The sequence below is a fragment of the Lycium barbarum genome, chromosome 7 (assembly GCF_019175385.1).
Source record: "Lycium barbarum isolate Lr01 chromosome 7, ASM1917538v2, whole genome shotgun sequence".
Classification (NCBI taxonomy): Eukaryota; Viridiplantae; Streptophyta; class Magnoliopsida; order Solanales; family Solanaceae; genus Lycium; species Lycium barbarum.
In genome coordinates this window covers 88,314,612-88,334,804 of record NC_083343.1, presented here as the reverse complement: position 1 = coordinate 88,334,804, position 20,193 = coordinate 88,314,612, and the positions used below count along the sequence as shown (strand labels likewise).

The 20,193-nt window shown below is 37.5% G+C and overlaps 2 protein-coding genes across 2 annotated transcripts; both read left to right on the top strand.

Moving 5' to 3' along the window:
• The first annotated feature begins 6,739 nt into the window (after window positions 1-6,739).
• On the top strand, window positions 6,740-18,469 carry LOC132603525 (protein MICROTUBULE BINDING PROTEIN 2C-like). Its single transcript, XM_060316629.1, has 5 exons — window positions 6,740-7,046; window positions 7,714-7,797; window positions 16,082-16,429; window positions 17,516-17,734; window positions 18,069-18,469. Exons 1-5 carry the CDS (start codon window positions 6,852-6,854, stop codon window positions 18,222-18,224), a joined length of 1,002 nt encoding a protein of 333 aa, XP_060172612.1. The 5' UTR covers window positions 6,740-6,851; the 3' UTR covers window positions 18,225-18,469.
• LOC132603526 (uncharacterized) lies at window positions 7,875-10,028 on the top strand. The gene has a single exon (XM_060316630.1). The coding sequence runs from the start codon at window positions 9,105-9,107 to the stop codon at window positions 10,020-10,022; it is 918 nt and encodes a 305-aa protein (XP_060172613.1). The 5' UTR covers window positions 7,875-9,104; the 3' UTR covers window positions 10,023-10,028.
• Window positions 18,470-20,193: the final 1,724 nt, after the last annotated feature.

The following is a 20,193-nucleotide window of genomic DNA, read 5'->3' as shown; positions in this document are numbered from 1 at the left end:
GAGTATCATTGACAACTACAAGAGATGTGTAACGGTAATTATAACATCGACAATGATATGGTAAAGAGAAATACTAGGGTAAATTAGGAAGACTGGTAGTGCTAAAGCACGACATAGAAGAGAAAGGGTAACTCCAATGGAGTGCAATACCGAGGTATTAATTAGAGGGATAAACACGAGAAAGACGCGATAAGTTTACTAGCGACTAAAGTAACAGTACCCGGAGACAGAAGTACGAATTCAAAGGGTTATAATGAATGAGAACACGTTGGTAAAACAATTTATATGGTGAGCGTGATAGAACTGATTAGATGGAGTAACGGGTTGAGCATGCTTACTTCACGAGGTTTATCCTGCGTTAGAAGCAGGCTTGCGAATGAGATCAAGAAGTGTCACTATATAGAGTTTATTATGATCAGGGTATATGAGAATGCAATAAGAACTGTAATAAAAAGTATAGCGAGGAAACGACTATGGATGTGACATGTTCTATATGAATAAGGAGTGAATGCAAGTGTGAAACCAACAAGCGAGCCATGGGGCAGTAGATGAGAAAGCTTATAAGACCTTGTTAGGGGAAAGTCCAACATAGGGATTCCTCCATGACAGAAATGATAGCTAGCAAAAAGGGGAAGTTAACTTGAAAAAGAAATCAGAGGAAAGTGATATGGCAAAGTAGCAGTAGTTTGTGATTGGTATAACCGAGAGCATGAGTGATATCTTTAGCTGGATGTAAAAGACCAAGACTACAGAAAGATGAATAACGAAATAAGATGATTATTAAGAAGAGGATCAACACAATAAGGGTGAGAGGGGATGATCAGAACGAACAAAATAAGTTTTGGGAGCAAAGAATGGATTGTAGAAAGGTAGTATATTCTAAAGGACAAAAGTGGAGGTACTGAGTTAGGGATAGGGTTCCTCATACGAAGAATAAATGATTGATTATAAAACGGGAAAAACAAGATAAATTGAGGAGGAAGGTATAAGAACGAGAATAGAGAGAGAAGGAAATACATGAAGTACGCGTGCTTAAGAAGTAGTTGCGTTATAATTAAAGGGAGATGCATTCCCTACGAATATCCTGTACCAAGTTAGAACGAGTAAAGTGTATGAAGTAAAGAGTCTAAAAGAAAAAAGATGATCATGAGTTTACTGTACGAAGACAAAGCGATAGAGTAAAGCGATCATCAAAAACAAATATAATACGATTATGATTGGTTTTGAAATCAGTGTTGAGTGCAAAAAAAAAAAGTAAAAGAATAAGAGGCATGAGGGTTATTAGTGGCGTATGAGACTTAGGCTCTGAAAAACAAAGATGACGTTACAAGTGAACTTTGAGCACCGAAGAAGAGGGCAAGTGACATTATATGGATGGTAAGGATAACTAGACCTACTACTATGGTGAGCATCCCTATGGGACAAAAAAATTGTTAATTGGAGCAGATTTAGACATTGACTCATAACTACAAGATGGGTATGGTAAGACTTCACACATGAATTATTGTAGCTATGAATTACGAGAAAACGGCATGAATAAGATGTAGTGTAGTAAGGGATGTATGAATTCAAGATTTGAAGGAGAGGCAACGGATTTGAGAATGGTACAAGTAAAACCCTTAAAGGGGGGAAACGAGTAAAGGGAATTCAAGTGTAGAGATTTGGGACGATGGATCCTAAAATGTGACGGATATAGACTCTAAAACAAAGAGTGAGAGTTGCGCAGAAATGAGTCCAATGACTAGTAAATAAATGAACACGAATTGAGCAGGCATCTGAGACTGTACGGGAAACCATTCGCGAAGACCTTGAACCACGTGACATTGAGAGCAAATAACTCAAGGGGTATTGTAAAGGATGACGGTGTTATACTAGAATAGAGGTAAAGACACCAGCGGTAAAGTCATTGTAAATGATATGTATAGGAATATGACCATAGATACGATATGTAAATGAGTACGATTATGAATACGGATGCAGATATGGATACATGTATATGTATAGATGTGTATGTACACGAATCACACGAGAACGATTATGTAACTCGCAAGTAATTATACGTCGCCAATGAAACCAAGCGGATATTTAAAAAGAGGAGTAAGAGGTAAACAAGAATAGTGTGGTCATGATACCCCGGGTCAGTTGAAGGAAAATATATGGTAAATTGAGTTGGAATTATTGTTAGGGGTAAATAGGACAATTACTTGGAATATGACATAAGTATATGCTATACGCTTGGTACAGTAGCCCTAGGGTGTGACAACTTACGAATGCAATAAGATCACTGAATGAAGGGGAAGCTTAGTCCCCGATACATTAGGCCTTATGAGATGGTATGCAAAAGAGGCAAGGTGGCTTATGAATTAGATCTAACATCCATGTCTCGATGCTTCGTAAATATGTTGGAAATCTTACTAGGATCATGCCAATAAATGATGTTCAAGTGACAGAAAAGTTGATCTATGAAAAGGTACTCATTGCCACACTAGATAGGCGAGTACGGAGACTTCGAAATAAATAAGTGGCCTCAGTTAAGGTCTTATGGAAGAATAACTGAGAAGAATGACTCGGGAAGCAGAAGAAAATATGAAATCCAAGTGTCCGCACTTGTCTCAGCCCCGGAAGACATTCGAGACGAAACATCAAGATTATGAGGTATGTATGCTTTCTTTTCATGCTTTTGGTCGTGTGTGGCCATAAATATATATTGATGTTGTATTGTGGCCCTGTGAGGCAATGTTATTGTGGGCTGTTGTGACAGGACGGTAATGCCATATTACAGGGGAAACTCTGGCAAAATTTTCGTAGAATTCCCGAGTGCTTAACATTCGAGGACGAATGATCCAAAAAGGGGGGAAGAGTGTTACACCCCGGAACTTTGGGTTGTTGAGCAGTGAGGGGACTAACGCAAGTTAAGGTGTACATGATGTCCCTACAAGTAAGAAGGGATACTTAATAATCCTAATTAAGATTCCAAAGAAGTTAGAGGCAAGGGAGAAAAGTTCGTTAAATGAAACTTCACTGCAGTTCTGCGAAAAGGGGGTTCGACGGTCATTCTTTGTACCGTCGGACGGGCCGACGATTGCGCCGTAGAATCGAGCTAGAGCGAAGACCATTCGACGAAGAGATCGACGCTCCGTCGATCAGTTCGACGAACCGTCCTTCTCACCGTAGAATGAAAGGAAACGACAGATTGCTCACTGGAAATTTAACGACTTCGATGACCAGATCGACGCTCCGTCGATCATACCGTATATCTCGGTCGGGACTGATTTTGAGAATTAATATAAGGACCCCTCCCTCATTTTATTTCATTTCATTCCATTCCTCCACACATCAAGAAACCTCTAGAACCTTCTCTATCATTCATCCACAAGAAATCAAAGGAAATCCATGATCAACTACACCAAAACCATGAAATCAAGTGTAGAAAACATAGCAATGTTCATCTAAGTCAAGAAAACTCAAGAGAGGGGAGTTAGGGTTTTGGTGCAAGAAGAGAAGTTCCACACAAAGGTTGTTCATCCATCATCCAAGGTGATTTTTATGATCATTCCATGTTGTCTAAGGTATTGAAAGTTAAAAAAACTTGGATTGTAGAAGGAGGTAGGAAATGGGCCATGAATGTGTGAATAGTGTCATTGTTGAGTAGTAGTTTGGGGTGGATGGTGAATATTGGTATGTTGTGATTGTAAATATGTTATGAATGACATCTAGAATATGGAATAAGTATTATTTGTGAGAAAATGCAATAATGAATTATGACCATGATTATGGAGAAATTGGAGTGAAATGGCGAAATGCGGATAATGTAGATGAATGATGATTGTTGCCTATGATATTGTGAATATTGTTATGGATGTTTGGGAGTTGATATATGATATGGGGAAAAGTTGTATAAACAGAGGAAATGCTGCCCAATTTTCTTTAGCTTTAGTAAGCACGTTCAAGTAATCGATTAGCTAATGTTCATGCGACTTCTCTTGAAGGTAGAAACGTGGGCATTGAAGGAGAACAAGCAAGCGATAGATTAGTTAAATGGAAAAGGTATGTGAGGATAGTCCTTTCTTTCTATGGCATGAATCATATGGCTTGACTTTTCTTTCTTCTTCATGAATTTCCTACATTCCGGAAAATAAAGAGTCTATGTTCATGACTAGCCATATGAGATAAGAGATATATATTATGAGCCCAATAATGATGATGATGAGTTTAAGTCTAAAGATTCTAGAGTTCATGATATGATATCCCTACAAAGTTAATGATGTTGTTTATTGTATACACTCACCTTATATACTATTTCCTTCAAGGTGAGGCAGGATACTTATAAATGCTCCATAATGGAATCGAGGGTCCACGACCTTATGTCACCTCGATAAAGTATAGCTATCTCTGAGTTTCTATGCATGCATTATGATGAGCACATGTTGATGATATTACACCGCGCCTATATGGCCGGGTAGCACCGCTAAGGCGAGCGGCTTATAGATGATTACACCGTGTCTATATGGCACGGGCAGCACCACTAGTGGGCGGCATGAGATGGTACCCCGGACGCGGGAGGCCTGGACACAGGCTAATGATTATCACACCGATCCGGTATGGACGATAACTTATACATTTATGCATATATGATATGATGATGATTATGAGTAAGACAACATGTGTTATTTCTTTTATAAGTGACAGTCATATACAATTGCTCCTTACTGATGCTTTCTTTATCTCATTGACGTATCTTCATTATTTATGCCTCTCATACTCAGTACAATATTCGTACTGACGTCCGTTTTCTTTGGACGTTGTGTTCATGCCCACAGGTAGACAGGGAGGTGATCTTGATCCAGACTCGTAGGAGCCAGTAGCTAACTTGAGAGCACTCCATTGTTCCGGAGGTGCTACTTGGTTCATTCTTTTGTGTATATACATATATATGTATTATGGGCACGACGGGGTCTTGTCCCGTCCATATGTCTAGTACTTTTTTTTTTTTTTTATATATTTTCTTTATATGTCTAGTACTCTAGTAGAGGTTCGTAGATACGCAGTGTGGGTTATATGGTCTCACGAGATTACTACCGTTTATATATATATTATTTTGATGGCCGAAAGGTTTATGTATATAAAAGTGTTTATGTTTCAAATGAAAGATGATTATCTTATGAATTTGATAAAATAAGGCTTAATGAGCATGATGAGTAGCAGAACGAGTGGTGCTCGGTGGTTAGCCTCGGGTACCCGTCACGGCCCCTAGGCGGGTCGTGACAGTCCTGATCCATATCGTCCTCCTGGTGAGGTTGATATTAGTTATGTACAAAAATCTTTCCTCTAGAAAATATGTGCTAGTTTTCCATCCCCAATAGGCAATGCCTTATTTACTTAAATTTGTTTTTATTTTTTCATTGTGTCTTCCGTTATAAAATTTAATAAGTGAGATCTCAAGTAAGTGTATTTTTTTTTTATACATTTGGTTTTAATTTTTTTCAAGTTTGTCTTAAATTAAATAATTATTTTTTAAAAATGTTTGGTACTGTAAATTATTATATCTTTTGTTTCTCACTAACTAAATCTTTTCAAATTATAAATTTATGTTTAAATTTTTTTTCAAAGATATTTTCCATATGTATTGTTCTGTTTTCCTTGTACATTTAGTTTTTAAAAAAGAATTCCATAAGTTTATTAAGATTATATTTGTTTTTTCTTTCATTCTTGGTATTATAAAACTTATTTTTCTTTTATATCAACTAAACTTACGGAAAGAAAAGTATGATCATGTATTGTGATTTATGAGACAAAAATTATTACATTCCTCACACAATTAACACCGTATGTGAAACCTTTTTTTATCTCACAAAAAAAGTGAATACAAAATTGTAAAATTTAAGTCAATTTATTTTGAAATAAGAAGAAACCTTACACAATTAGCATTAGTTGTGTGAGATACATAATAATTTTTTTTAATTTCTGATAACTAGTATAGGGATGTTCACCCAATAAAATAGTCATAAAAAATATTCGGGACCAAAATTATTTAATTGCTTATCAATACTAGTATTTCCTCTTTCTCTATTTATGTGTCACAATTGTAATTTTGAGAGTCAATTAATTTTTTCTATGACCTATTCTTTTTATACGCCTTTTATATATTTCAAGTTGTTAATTATTATGATTTATAATACTTTTTATGTAGTTTTTAAATATATAAATTTTATTTCGAAAAACTTAAAGTTTCTATGTCTGAATTTATAGTCTAAATTTTAAAGTTTGAATCTCAAAATTAACCATGCCACATAAATTGGTATATTATACTCCCTCCGTCCCAAATTTATGTGATGTAGTTTGACTGTGTGCACGTTTAAGAAATAAAATATAAGATTTTTGAATCTTGTGATCTAAAACAAGCCAAAGATATTTGTGTGATAATAAATCATTTCGTTAAGCATAAAAGGTAAAGTTTAAAATTAAATTATTATCAAATAAGAAAATGTGTCATTATTTTTGGGACCGACTAAAAAGTCATATACTCCCTCTGTTTCAATTTGTATAAACTTATTTCCTTATTAATATGTTTTAAAAAGAACGATTACTTTCTATATTTAAAAATAATTTATCTTTATATAATAATTTATAACCAACTCATTTACCGTTATAACTTAAAAGTATTTGTTTTTTCTATCTTAAAACTCGCAGTCTAGTTGTTCGCGTGAAACGACAGAGGCACTATTATTTTTGGAAGCGAATAGTTTTTAAAAGGAAGTCATTATTACTTAAAGGCTGAGCAAAATCAAATCTACTATCTACTTTCCCAAAATCTACAGTTGCTGCCTACATTTGAAGTCTTCTCTGCAACAATGTATGAGCAGCAACAGTTGTTTGATTTGCAAGACAACAACAATGGCACATTTGGGAATGTGGGAGCAGATCCAAGTTGTTGGCTTTCGAATGAAAATCCACGTGGAGCCTCCACTGCAACTGCAAATGCAAATGTTGATCCCTTGCTCTTCAATGACCTTGTCCAGATTGTCCCTCTTGTGCAATCCCTCATTGTAATCACTCTAACTTCCAAATTTCCTTACTTCTTTCTATTTTGGGCGGTGGGTGATTTTTTGAATTTTAATTCCAAATTAGGCAAAGATTCTATTTTTTTTTTCAGTATTTGGGGGTGATTTTCTTGAATTTGTTACTCTTTTTTGGGGGTAGGGGATATTTTCTTGAATTTTAATTCCAAAATTTATCCAAAGATTCTTTTTTTTCTTCTTCAGTATTTGGGGTGATTTTCTTGAATTTTTCCTTTCCAAAGCTCCCCTCTTTATTTTTCTTCAAATCTCTTTTGGTACTCTAAGGTGATTTTCTTGAATTTCTTCTGTAAAATGTATCCAAAGTTTCCTTTTTATTCTTTTCTAATTTTTCCCCAGTGAGGTAGTTGGGGTGATTTTCATGAATAAAAAGAAGAAGAAGAATGTGACCAAAGTTTAAACTTGTTTGTTAATTAAACTTTCCTTTTTGCACTGAGTTCAGTACATGGAATTGATATTGGATGGACCACAACTAAGTTTAGTATTAAGAGTAGTTCATTGATTTCCCCACTTGTAGGATTACATTTTTTTTTTTTGTTGTTGTTGTTGTAGAGTATTTCATTGATTAAGTGATTTCTTTATTTACTTGCTGTAGAAATAAATGCCAGTCATTCTCTTCATATTGAGTTTTTAATAGGATCGGAAGGCGAAAACTTCATTCAATAGAAGAGGATCGATGACCTACACCAAAATGCCTTCAAGAGAGTCACTTTACAAGAAGGTATCTTCCCTCTCTATATGCCTTTTCTTTAGTGTGAAATCTGGAATAACATCTTACCCATATCTTTTGAAGTATACACACTTAATCTTAGCTAGAATGATGAAGTACCATGTTTAATTTTCGATTGTGCAATTTGGAATAAAATGGTCCAAATTGAGCTGAACGGATGCTGATGATTCATATAGCAGACTCCAAGTAGTTTGGTATTTAGGTTAGTTGTTGCATACACTGTTATCTTTGTCGTTATAATTGGAAGTAATATTTTATGTTGTTAGCTGATTATTATTCAGGTTAATTTATCTTTGACTCATTCTTGGCTGTAACTGATCACCTGAAAATTATTAGCAATAATCTTCTTAAACATTTTGAAACATCCCAAAATGTAAAGATTGACTCATGAATTAAAACAGAAGGAGCAATATATAACCAGAACAATCAAAAATAAATTTATATCTCATGAATAGTTTATCCTTATTTCTCTTATCAGCCGCATATGCTTTATCAAGCATAATTTTTGCTAACCTGAAACTTATTAGCAGTAGTCTTCTTAAAACTCAATTAGGATATGAGTTTGTCTGAAGAGTCTTTTCTCATTACTACATATTTGATATTCACCAAAAATTGTGGCATTACTGAACCAAAACATAGTAGTTAGTATTTCTGTTTAGTGATACCGTTATCAAAGAAGAAAACAACAACATACCTAGTGTAATCCTACAAATGGGGTTTGAGGAGGATGGTGTGTACGCAGACCTTACCCCTACCTTTTCAAGGTAGAGAGGCTGTTTCCGAAAGACCCTTGGCTCAAGTAAAGCAATTCAATACCATTATCAAATGAGAAAAAAAAAGACTATTGAATGAGTGCTGCAAATTCTATATCAATATGTTGTAAAAGTCTCTCGCGTTACCCGCATCTTTTCAAATTAACTTCTAAACATTTGGGTTGTGTGCCATTTGATTTAAATCCAGTAAGCTGCTTAAACTGAAGTACTAAACTGAAACTCTTACTTCTCTGACCCAGTTTTCGCTTGTGTTTCCTTCATTTTTATGGCTTTTTGGCTAATGAATGCTCTAGTATGTTATGGTACTTTGGCCACCACACAGATTTTTGGAAATAGTTTACTTCAAAATTTTGAGGTTATGGAGACTCCAATTGGTACTCAGTCAAATACGACGAGCCTCAAAGGTTACAGGTATGCAATTGTGTTACATGCCTCCGATGATTAAACATGGTACGAAAATAGTGCAAATTAACCAAACTGAGCTAGAAGCACAACGTAAACGATGGGAAAATGCATTAATAAGGTATGTTATGGGGTGTACTCCTTTGTTTAAAGAGATGCTGCAATTTGTCCATAGCTTATGGGACTTTGTTGAAATACCTAAGAGTCTATCTACATGATGATCGGTACTACATCTTCTTGTTTGCTACTAAGGAAGATAAGGAAGCAGTGCTTGAGTATGGACCTTACTTTTTCAATAGTAGGCCAGTTATTTTGAGGGATTGGGAACATGAATTCCAATTTCAACCTGAGCTGCTACGTATTGTGCCCCTGTGGGTCCAATTGCCTAGATTGCCTATCTTGTACTGGGCTGACGACAACTTGAGTAGAATTGCTAGTTGTCTGGGCAAATCAGTGTGTGCAGACCAACTTACAGCTCAGATTGGGAGGGTGTCTTATGCAAGAGTACTGATAGAAATGGACATTACACAACCATTACCTGAGGTATTGATAATAGAAGAAGCTGATGGGGTGCTGAGGTATCAGGAGGTCAAATATGAATGGAGACCAAATGTGTGCTATGGCTGCCTTAAACTGGGGCACTGTACAAAGGAGTGTCTAGCTAAGGGGGATAAGGAAACACATGAACAAGCTCCACCACAACCTAGAAGGAGGAAGACTAGAAGAAGACCATCAACACCTCAATGGAAGCCAAAGGTGGGTGGGGAATGTTCTAAGCAAAAGGAAGTGACATCAGAGGAGATTGATACAAGTCTTGCAACAGATCCGGTGGTGAATGTACCAAGTGCTAGTGGTGTTGTAAACTCAGATGGTGCACATCCATCAGTGGCCAATACTTCTGAGGGGCCTAGTCCTCAGACTGCTCAAGAAGTGGTTGCTGCTTTACTTACAGGGGCATTACAAGGCCCATGGCAATTTGGAACTGTGCAAGATGAAATGGCTAACAGGGCTAAAGCACCTGACTTAGCCACAACCACATGATTATCTGCTCTTGGAACATCAGAGGGCTTAACAAGCTCGCAAAGAAGAAGGGATTTAAAGAATTCCTTCTTAAGTACAATGTGGATGTTATAGGATGTCTAGAAACAAAAGTAGGGGCACAAAATGAAGTAAAGGTAAAGAAGTTCTTTGGTGATGATTGGATGGTGGCTACAAACTACACACACTCCCCTACAGGGAGGATATGGGTATTTTGGAAACCTGCTAAGGTCAACCTCAATATAGTAAGCACTTTTGGTCAGCTTATACATTGCCATATACAGGACAAATGCTCCTTGTTTGTGAGTTATGCTACCTTTGTCTAAGGATATAATACTACTGCTGAGAGACTTGAACTGTGGGATAATCTGAGGAGTGTAGCAAACACTATTACATGACCTTGGTTAGTGCTAGGAGACTTTAACTCAGTCCTATCACATGAAGATAGAGCAAATGGTGAGCTAGTTTGTCAGGCTGGGAGTGCAGACTACTACAGATGTGTGGATGATAGAGGATTGGGGCAACTACCAAGGAAGGGCTGGCATTTTACTTGAAGTAATAAGAGAGATGGTGACTCTAGAGTTTACAGCCATATTGATTGGGCATGGGGCAATGATACATGGTTTCAGCAACATGGGAGCTTAGAGGCAGACTACTTGAACCCAAGATGCTCAGACCACTCCCCTGTATATATTACTACCTTGGTGGCACAGTTTCAGCTCAGAAGGCCATTTAAACTACTAACAGTAGTTAATCAACAGGATAGATTCAAAGAAGTGGTTAAACAGGTCTGGTGCCACCATGTTCAGGGATTTGCTATGTTTAGTGTTTGGAAGAAGCTGCAATCCATAGAGCACAAAGCTAAATCAATACAAAAGGAGTATAACTCAGTGGAGAAGAAGCTCCTTTTGCTGAAACAAGAGATTGAGGCAATTCAGAATGCTATGGCATAGGACCTATTTAATCAACAACTGATAGATGATGAAAGAGGAGCTTTGGAGCAAATTGAAAAATGGGAGGAAGTCAATGAAAAAGTGCTAAGGCAAAAATCCAGGGCAACTTGGATACAACATGGAGATAAAAAATCCAAGTACTTCTTTACTCATCTGAAGGCTAGACAGGCCAGGAACAGAATCTCTTCCATTTATAATGAACAAGGGAGTAAACTGACTGATCCCACACAAATACAGCAGGAATTTGTCAACTTCTTCCACAAGTTACTGGGGGAAGCAGCGCCACAACTACCAAGCTTGAATATTAGACTGATTAGAGCAGGAAACTGCTTAACTGTAGAGCAACAACAACTACTCTTGAGACCAGTAACTAGAGATGATGTACAGAAAGTAGTACAGGCCTTACCAGTTGACAAGGCCCCAGGTGTTGATGGATTTCCTGCTGAGTTCTTTAAACAACACTGGGATATCATAGGGGAGGAAGTTACAAGTGCTGTTTTACAGTTTTTTTACACTGGCATGCTGCTTAAGAGTGTGAATACAACAACAGTGACCCTAGTGCCCAGGGTCACCTCTCCTACTTATGTTAAGGAATATAGGCCCATAGCATGTTGTTCAACCATGTATAAGATAATTTCCATGATAGTGACTGCAAAACTTAAAGAGGTGGTGGATAGTATTGTGAGTCCATCACAATCTACCTTCATTGAGGGAAGGAACATCTTGGATAATGTCTTAATAGCTCATGAAATGGTGAAGTGGTATACACAAAAGGGAGTCTCATGTAGATGTATCATTAAAGTTGATATTAGGAAGGCATATGACTCAGTGGAGTTACCATTTCTGAAGATGTTGCTACTTGAATTTGGTTTCCCTAGTATAATGGTGGATTGGATTATGGAATGTCTCAGGTAGATGTATCATTAAAGTTGATATTAGGAAGGCATATGACTCAGTGGAGTGGCCATTTCTGAAGATGTTGCTACTTGAATTTGGTTTCCCTAGTATAATGGTGGATTGGATTATGGAATGTGTAACAACAGTTTCCTATTCTCTGCTGATAAATGGTGGTTTGACACCTGCTTTCCCAGCCAAGAAAGGACTGAGACAAGGGGATCCTATGTCCCCTTATCTCTTTGTTCTAGCCATGGAGTACTTACACAGGTCCTTCCAGCAGCTGAGAAACAATCCTCAGTTCAAACACCATCCAAGATGTGCAAAAATGAATTTGTTCCACATTTGTTTTGCTGATGACCTTCGAATGTGTTGCAGGGCAGATACTATATCCATTCATTTATTATTCCAAGCTTTTCAGCATTTCTCTGAAGTTTCAGGATTACAGGCTAATATGGAGAAGAGCAGCCTGTACATAGCTGGGTTGACTGTCAAGTCCCAAATATTGGAGGAGTTGCATCTAACAGCTGGTGAATTGCCCTTCAAATACTTGGGGGTACCATTGTCTACAAGGAAGCTAACAGTAAGTCAATGTTTGCCATTGGCGGAAAAGATGATTGCAAGAGTAAAGTGTTGGTCAAGAAAATTCCTATCATGTAGTGGCAGACTCCAGCTTGTCAAGAGTGTTTTATTTGAAATGCAGACTCATTGGGCACAGATCTTCTTGCTTCCAAAGAAAATCATTGCCATGGTCACTACTATCTGCAGAACCTTCCTGTGGATAGGAAGCAATGAATTTTCTAAGAAGTCACTTGTGGCTTGGGAGATGATCTGCAGACCAAGATCAGCTGGAGGATTACAAGTGCTTGATCTGATTACATGGATTAAGGCTGCTATAGGAAAGTTGTTATGGGCATTGGCTATGAAGAAAGAAAAACTATGGGTCCTGTGGGTTCACACTTTCTACATAAAAGGGCAAGATCTATCTACTATGCCAGTACCAAAACAGCCTTGCTGGATAGTGAGGAAGTTCTTTGAGGCAAGGAAATGGATGCAAAATCGGTAGATTTGGTGCAGAGCTTACAACCTATGATGAAGGAATATCACTTACAGTATCAAAACTGCATATGGTATGCTACAGCCACAGTTCTCTAGAGCTGCATGGAGAAACCTGGTTCTGGTAAAAGGGGCATTGCCTAGGCACCAGTTTATACTGTGGATTGCATTACACCAAAGACTAGCAACTGTGGACAGATTGACAAAATGGGGTATACAAGTCCAAAAAGACTCTGTACTTTGCAACTCCAGCCTCGAAGGGACTTTTGAGCACCTGTTCTTTGAATGTCATTACTCAAGGTATGTGTGGTGTTCTTTGCTGAGATGGACGAATATACAGAGGCAACCAGGGGATTGGAATACTGAGACAGGATGGATGCAGAACCAACTTAGGAACAGCAGACCAAGAGCTGGAATTCTGGGATTTATGTTTGCTGCTGCTGTGTATAATGTGTGGATTGAAAGGAACAATAGGAGGTTCAAGCAGAAGACTATATCAACAACCAAAATGCTGAGGGAAATTGCACTGCAAGTTCATATTGCTGGCCAGCAGAAGCAGAAATGGCAGTCATCTGAGCAGATTACAAGGAGTACCTACTTAGCTTTCAGTTTTACCTAGTGTAGGAAATCCTTTGTAATGTGTTTGTTGCTTTAAAGATTCTCTGTTAGATTTGAAAGTCCATGTCCTAGAATAGAGTAGGAAACCATGTACAAAAAGGCATACTGTGAGCTAATCTCCATAGTCGAAATGAGTTAGCTGGTTTTGTAAAAATTATACTTGGTTGAATGGAAGTTTCTCAGTTTGACCAAAAAATGTTTTGAGGTTGTTGGTATCAAGATTTATTAGCTAAGAGTGTTGTGTTTATGGTTCTGCACGGCTTACTATGCCAGACTTGTTGAAAGCTAATCTCTGCATGGCTCCAAAGAGCAGTTACAGCAACACCTTTCTTTGTCACTTTGAGCATGATGAGGGATTATTATACTCATCAGAATAACATCAAATAAAAATAAAGGCAAATATTGTCCTGAAGATGCTGCAAGTGTTGCAGCACCTCCCTTCTGCACGGATAGTGGGAATTGGAATAATTGCTTCTGACAGATTCAAAAACCATCTTCAGAATTCAAATTCAGAGAAACTTCTGTTGTTTTTCTTCTGGTTTAACCAAAACTGCTTTCCCTTGACATATTTCAGCAAGGGGAAGAAAAACCATTTAGACATATAAGTTTGGTTGGCATAAGGTTGCATTTGGTGTGTGATTCTGTGAAGAAGTCAATCAAGTTTCAGTAGGAGACTGCTTTGAAGAATTCTAAAGTTCAACTGGCCAACCAAGTTGAGCCCTTATATTTTGTGGGGAGCTGATTAACCTGGGATGGAGAGGGGGAGGGGACAAGTGAAATGGTGGATTAAAGAGACATTTGCTGTCAAGTAACTGATCCGTGAAAAAGGATGTCTGTTGTTTGGTTAGCAAGATGTTGGTTTCCGTCTGATGCAAACTGTAATTTGAGTCTGTTTGGATGAAACCTCGAGTCTATTTCCAGCTTGCATGCCACAAATTATAGGATGCAGCCTATGTTGTGGCGCATAAAGAGTAATATCTAAATAATCAATTGTGAGTGGAGTGCCGTGAGTACCTTTATTCTTAATTTGCTGGCTTGAAGATCTAATGGTTATTGAATTATTAAGGATGAAATTGACAAAAAAAAAAAAGTATTAATTGTTTATGTCTATCAACATCAAAATGTTCTTCATACAGAAACAACTAAGAAGACAATCACTTCTTTGTACAAAAAATAATCAAGAAAAGTTCTCGTCTGATGATATTTACTCAAGCTGATACAAAAACTTTGTCCTCATTTTAAATTAACATAATGTGCTTTCCTAGCCTTTGAAGTAGCCAATTTTTAGATTGATGGAACCATTTTTTCCACCTTGATTAATGTGCATGTGAGAGATGAAGTAGAAATGACAGAGAAGAACACAGAGAGAAGTATTTGGCTTGTAATAGTTGCATAAGATTGAAAACTACAGCTGTGACTTACAAGTTTTGGAAGGCGTATACTGAATTGTATTGATCATTCACCATTCATGGTACAATTATTTGTGTCCACTTGATCTGCATTTTTGCAAGTATTCAGTAGGATTCGTTTTGTGATAGACATCTTGTTATACTTCACCTGAATTTCTTACCTTATCTCCCCACCCCCCCCCCCCCCCCCCCCCCCCAAAAAAAAAAAAAAAAAAAAAAAAGACTGGTCTACCCTGTCAACAGGTTTGGCCATCCTGATTTGAAGTTGAAGATTATAGATTAATAGTCTTGTAGTTCCATTCCAAATCTTCTGACTTTTAACAATAATGACTAACAATATGCATCCCTGACCAGAGGATTGGCAGTTCCATCCGAGGTACTGGTGAAATATTATTTCATCTTTCCATCTACACTTGGTTCCCACCACCCACTTAAGACAGAATGATGTTAATTATTTAACTTCCATTGTGTTCCTCTATACTTTTGGTTCGCATTTTTCATCTACGAGTTTCCTTCATTTTGAAGCAGTAGAACGTGAATGTTGAAAAGAGAAGACATTTTGGATACTGCCATCCGTTGCAAGAGGCATTACTTAGTTTATTTTATATAGGTAGCAGAACTTACTTAGTGAGTAGGAGCACACTAAAATGAACTTTGCTAGGCATTATGATTAGCTACAAACATCAGGCATAAAATACGCAAAGGTGTTCACCCAAGGGAGTGGCCTAGTGGTCAATGAACTGGGAGGAGAATCATGAGGTCTCAAGTCCAAATGCTAACGGAAGCAAAAAATTCTAGGTGATTTCTTCCCATTTGCCTTTAGTCTTGGTGCGCTGAGTTACCTGATACCTGTGTTGGTGGGAGATAGCGGGTACCCAGTGGAATAGACGAGCTGCGCGTAAGCTGGCCGAACACCAACGTTATAAAAGAAAAGCAGAGGTGTTGCTCTTTGAATTATCTTTGGACCCTTGGGACACACTGCTTTTTAAAGTTATCCATACAAATACTTACGAAAAGAGGTTTTCCATACAAACAAGTTTGTTTTCCTTATCTCTTTTTTTTTTGGCTGTATGTAAATGAGTTTTTGTTTGGTTTAGCTCAAAGTACATGTTGACACTGATGGTTGCTGCAGAGTTCTGAAGCAAAAGGAAGAAATACAAGCCAATCAACTGCAACAAAGAAGCATAGGGACCAAAATAAGAATGTCGGCAATAACCAAGATGGATGTGCTGAGAACTTTTCGATGTCTTCTTCAAGATCATCACTAACAGAAAAGGATAGAGAAGAATTGATATCTTTGAGGGTGCAAGTGGAAGATCTTCAAAAGAAATTATTGGAGAAAGATGAACTGTTGAAAGAAGTAGATATCTTGAAGAATGAAATAACAGCTGCTTATGCTGAACTTGACGGACTGAAAAAAGGTATTTCAGAGAAGGACTTTTCACTGAAGTCGACTCAAGTACAACTGTCTGATGCACAGGTAAATGATTAATGCTAGAGTAATATCCCTCCAACCCCAAAGAACCAAAAAAAAAAAAGGAAAGGGTGCAATTTTTTATACATATATACATTGTTATGGTTTGAAGGTTCATAATCGTCAGTATTCTCTTAACCAAATGACTCTGCTAGTCTGCTTGAGACCAGTGTTAGGGAGAGTAGAAGATGGAGTTAAATAAGTTGTTATACAATAGTACTTTTTGTTTCTTGTTAAGAATCAGAAACTATATACTGGATAAAATATTTCTTCCAGTTGGATTCTGGCTAGCTAAGTTGCTCGGACTCGGGTGCGGGTGTCCGATACGGGTTTTGATCTAGAGGTCGGATCCTTCATGACCTAAATTCTAAGATTCGGGGATACGGATTCAGGTATGGATATGGTTGCGGGGATTCGGCTAAAAATAATTCAAGTATCTAAAAATAAAGTTATAAAACCTAAATTATGAGATACTATGTGGAAAACTTGAGGAGAAAATATTGATCAAGAGGAGAATCTTAGGAAGAGATAAAAAGAAAAAGGAGTGAGAAATTCTATATACAAGGTATTCCATTTTCTTCAATTTCACCATAGCTTTTGTTTTGATTATACAAATCACTGAATCTGTCCGGAATTCCTCCCTCGATTTTGGGCAAAGTACTCAAAATTGGTTGACCAGATCGGGTACGGATCCCACACCTGCACCCACACCAATGTTGTGTCGACACAGGTGCGGCACCGAAAGTGAAGAGTCCGAGCAACATAGCTGGCTAGTATGTTTTTGGCAATAGGGTTCGGGCTTGTCTTTCTTGGATTTGCTGTTTGAATGATTGAGTGATCATTGTTACTCCTGTCAAGAAACTAACATCTTGGTGGCTACCGGATGGGTGTTACTCCTTTTCATTACTGCACTGTGAGAATAATTCTTGCTACTAGATCTTCCGCGAGGCTCTTCCCTTTTGATCAATTACAACAAGCTCTCAACAGCTTTCTGCTCAAATTTCAGTGTAGTTTACAAACTCCGCAACCAGCAGGGTAGCTCCACTAATGTAACACCACCTTCTTTTTAAAGTTTTCCTTCTCTCTCTATAGGTTAAGTTAGCTGACAAGAAAGCAGCTATAGAGAGGCTAGAATGGGAAGCAATGACTTCCAGCAACAAAGTGGAGAGACTCCAAGAAGATGTAGACAGGGTGCAGGAAGAAATTTCATCATTCATGCAGTTTGTGCGAGCATTGACGGAGAATGATTCCAGGGGATCGGCTGAAGAATATGATGTTATCCCTTATTTATGGGATCAAAGCGTTGAAATTGTAAGCTAATGACTATCCACTATCAGACATCAGTTTCTCTCCCATGCTTAAATTACTCAAATTGAAATGCTATTATTCCAATGGAGATGTGCAATAGTCTGGTGAAATGCAGTCTTAATTACAAAAATATAAGAATGTTGTGTCTACTGTCTCTCCCTATCTCTGAATACTGGGTGCTTTGGAATTGTAAAACATCATTAGATGGAGGTCAAGAAGTCAACTCTTGACATATTGTTAGAATTTTGAGTGTTCCAGAGACTTGAGAGATGTCAACTTTATACTTCCAGCTTTCTAAACTGTTGTGGATTTCATTCTTAAATTTCGTTTTGGACAGGATAACTTGAATGGAGCGGAAATGCAGAAACTGGAGGAGGCAAGAGAAGCTTATATTGCAGCAGTTGTTGCTGCTAAAGAGAATCAAGATGAAGCATACCTTTCTGCAGCTGCCACAGCAAGATCATACCTGCAATCACTTGTTCTGACAACATAAATGTAGATTCTAGCTAGGAGACTGACTACTATATAGCTCGTACTACTTTAAAATAGGCGTTGTTTAAATGATTTATCAGGGAGTGACGTTCAGTTTGTTGTACAACAAAAGTATCCCTTACAATTAGTTATGGTTTGAACTTTTTTTTTTTCTTTTTTTACAGTTGGGACAAACTGTTGTTTTGGGAGGATTCACCTTGAGTTGATTCAGATAGAATTTAAGCGGAGAAATATGATCAGTGAAAATTCATATAACTCAACTTTAGCTTGTTCGGGACCGAGTGTTATGGTTATTATCAAACTATTATTTTGGTGATATATAATTAATGAGTGAGAGGGGTTACTAATTGATAGCGGAACCAGATAGAAGATTTAAACTTGTATGTGTTCTGATATGTGTCAAATGATGTATTTCCCAATTTAGTCAGTGTAATTAGTAGTAACAATTGGAGTATTAGTTGAATTAATTAGTTAGTTGAAGTGAGAGTCAAGTTAGTTAAGAATTCTGTTAAGAGTCACGTGCAGGGCACATGCTAGTCGGTTAGTTAGTTTCAATAGAATTTCCTGCCAGTTTCTAGCTCAATCAATTGCTATATTGGATTGAGTTCAATAGTCTAGTAAAGGAAATAACTTCTTTCTCTTAAATCCTCTTTTGTGAATAATCTGTTCAGGAAATTCTCTTTTTGATTCTTTAAGAGTGTATCATGTTCTATGTTCAAAATATTTTCGTCTTCTTGCTGCATTGATATCATCTATGCTTTTTTGACTCTTAAGGATGTTAACTCTTAAGCATTATTACCATAGTCAAGCTGCTTTTACAAGAGTTACAAAAGGAGTAGTTCTTTGAAAATTGCTTATTTGATCTACTGATTTGATATTAATATTACTTATTAGTGGTTAAATCGTGATTTGAGGTGGGAAAATTGGGGGGTTTTTGCCCTAGGTTGAAATTGAGGATTTCTTGATAATTGGGAGTCAATCCATGAGTAGTTTTGCATGATTTTATGAGATTAGGCTATTTAGGCGATGTGTAAACTATTTTTGAACTAAATTTTTAGTTTTGCCCTTGGGGCTCGGGTTTGGTTGTTTTGGGTTCCGGGCTAAACCATAGTAATATGGGTGTTGTTAGAATTGTGTGACCGCATAGAATCTTAATTTGAAATTATTAATCTTGAATTCTTGGTAAAATACCGTTTTGACCCTCGGGGTTTTGAACCCATATTACTATGGTTGAACCCGGAATCCAAAATAAACCCAAAATAACCAAACCTGAGCCCCAAGGGCTAAACTAGAAATTTAGTTTAAAAATAGTTTACCCAAAGCCCAAATAGCCTGATTCCAGAAAATCATGCAAAACTACTCATAGATCCCATTTATCAAGAATTCCTCAATCTCAACCTAGGGCTAAAACCCCCAATTTTTCCACCTCAAATCACGATTTAAATACTAATTAATGTTAGGAACTAAGAGATGATAACAAGATAAATATTAGATTCTTACCCACAATCCCACTAGAAATCACTCTATCCGAACTCTAGAACTTGCAATTTGGGAATAGGAAAAAGTTTTCGAAGTTGGGGATTTTATTTCATTGATCAGGCGTTCTTCATCGCAATCGCTATGCCCATCCGCGACCCGGACCAGCTGGATTCATCGCGATCGCGGGACCAGTCACGTGACCGCGATGAACCGCGACTAACCCATTCTAAATACGCGTCACCTCGCAATGGGGAGAGACTCCTACGCGATCGCGATGGCCTGTCCCACAAAGGCATGCATCGCAACCACATTCTTCGCAATCGCAAAGAAGGAAACCCAGCAGCTAAACACCAGATTTTTCCGTTGTTCCTCGAACTTGGTTTTGACACCCGAAACCTTCCGGACACAAACCAAACATGCATTTCAATCATAAAACACAATACGAACTCACTCGCACACTCAGATTTCCCAAAAGAGTTTGTCTTGACCCG

Coding starts and splice junctions, on each gene's coding strand:
- LOC132603525 (XM_060316629.1), top strand. CDS start 6,852: ATGTATGAGCAGCAACAGTTGTTTGATTTGCAAGACAACAACAATGGC. Junction 7,047..7,713: donor CTCTTGTGCAATCCCTCATT/GTAATCACTCTA, acceptor AGTTTTTAATAG/GATCGGAAGGCGAAAACTTC. Junction 17,735..18,068: donor GGGATCAAAGCGTTGAAATT/GTAAGCTAATGA, acceptor CGTTTTGGACAG/GATAACTTGAATGGAGCGGA.
- LOC132603526 (XM_060316630.1), top strand. CDS start 9,105: ATGTTATGGGGTGTACTCCTTTGTTTAAAGAGATGCTGCAATTTGTCC.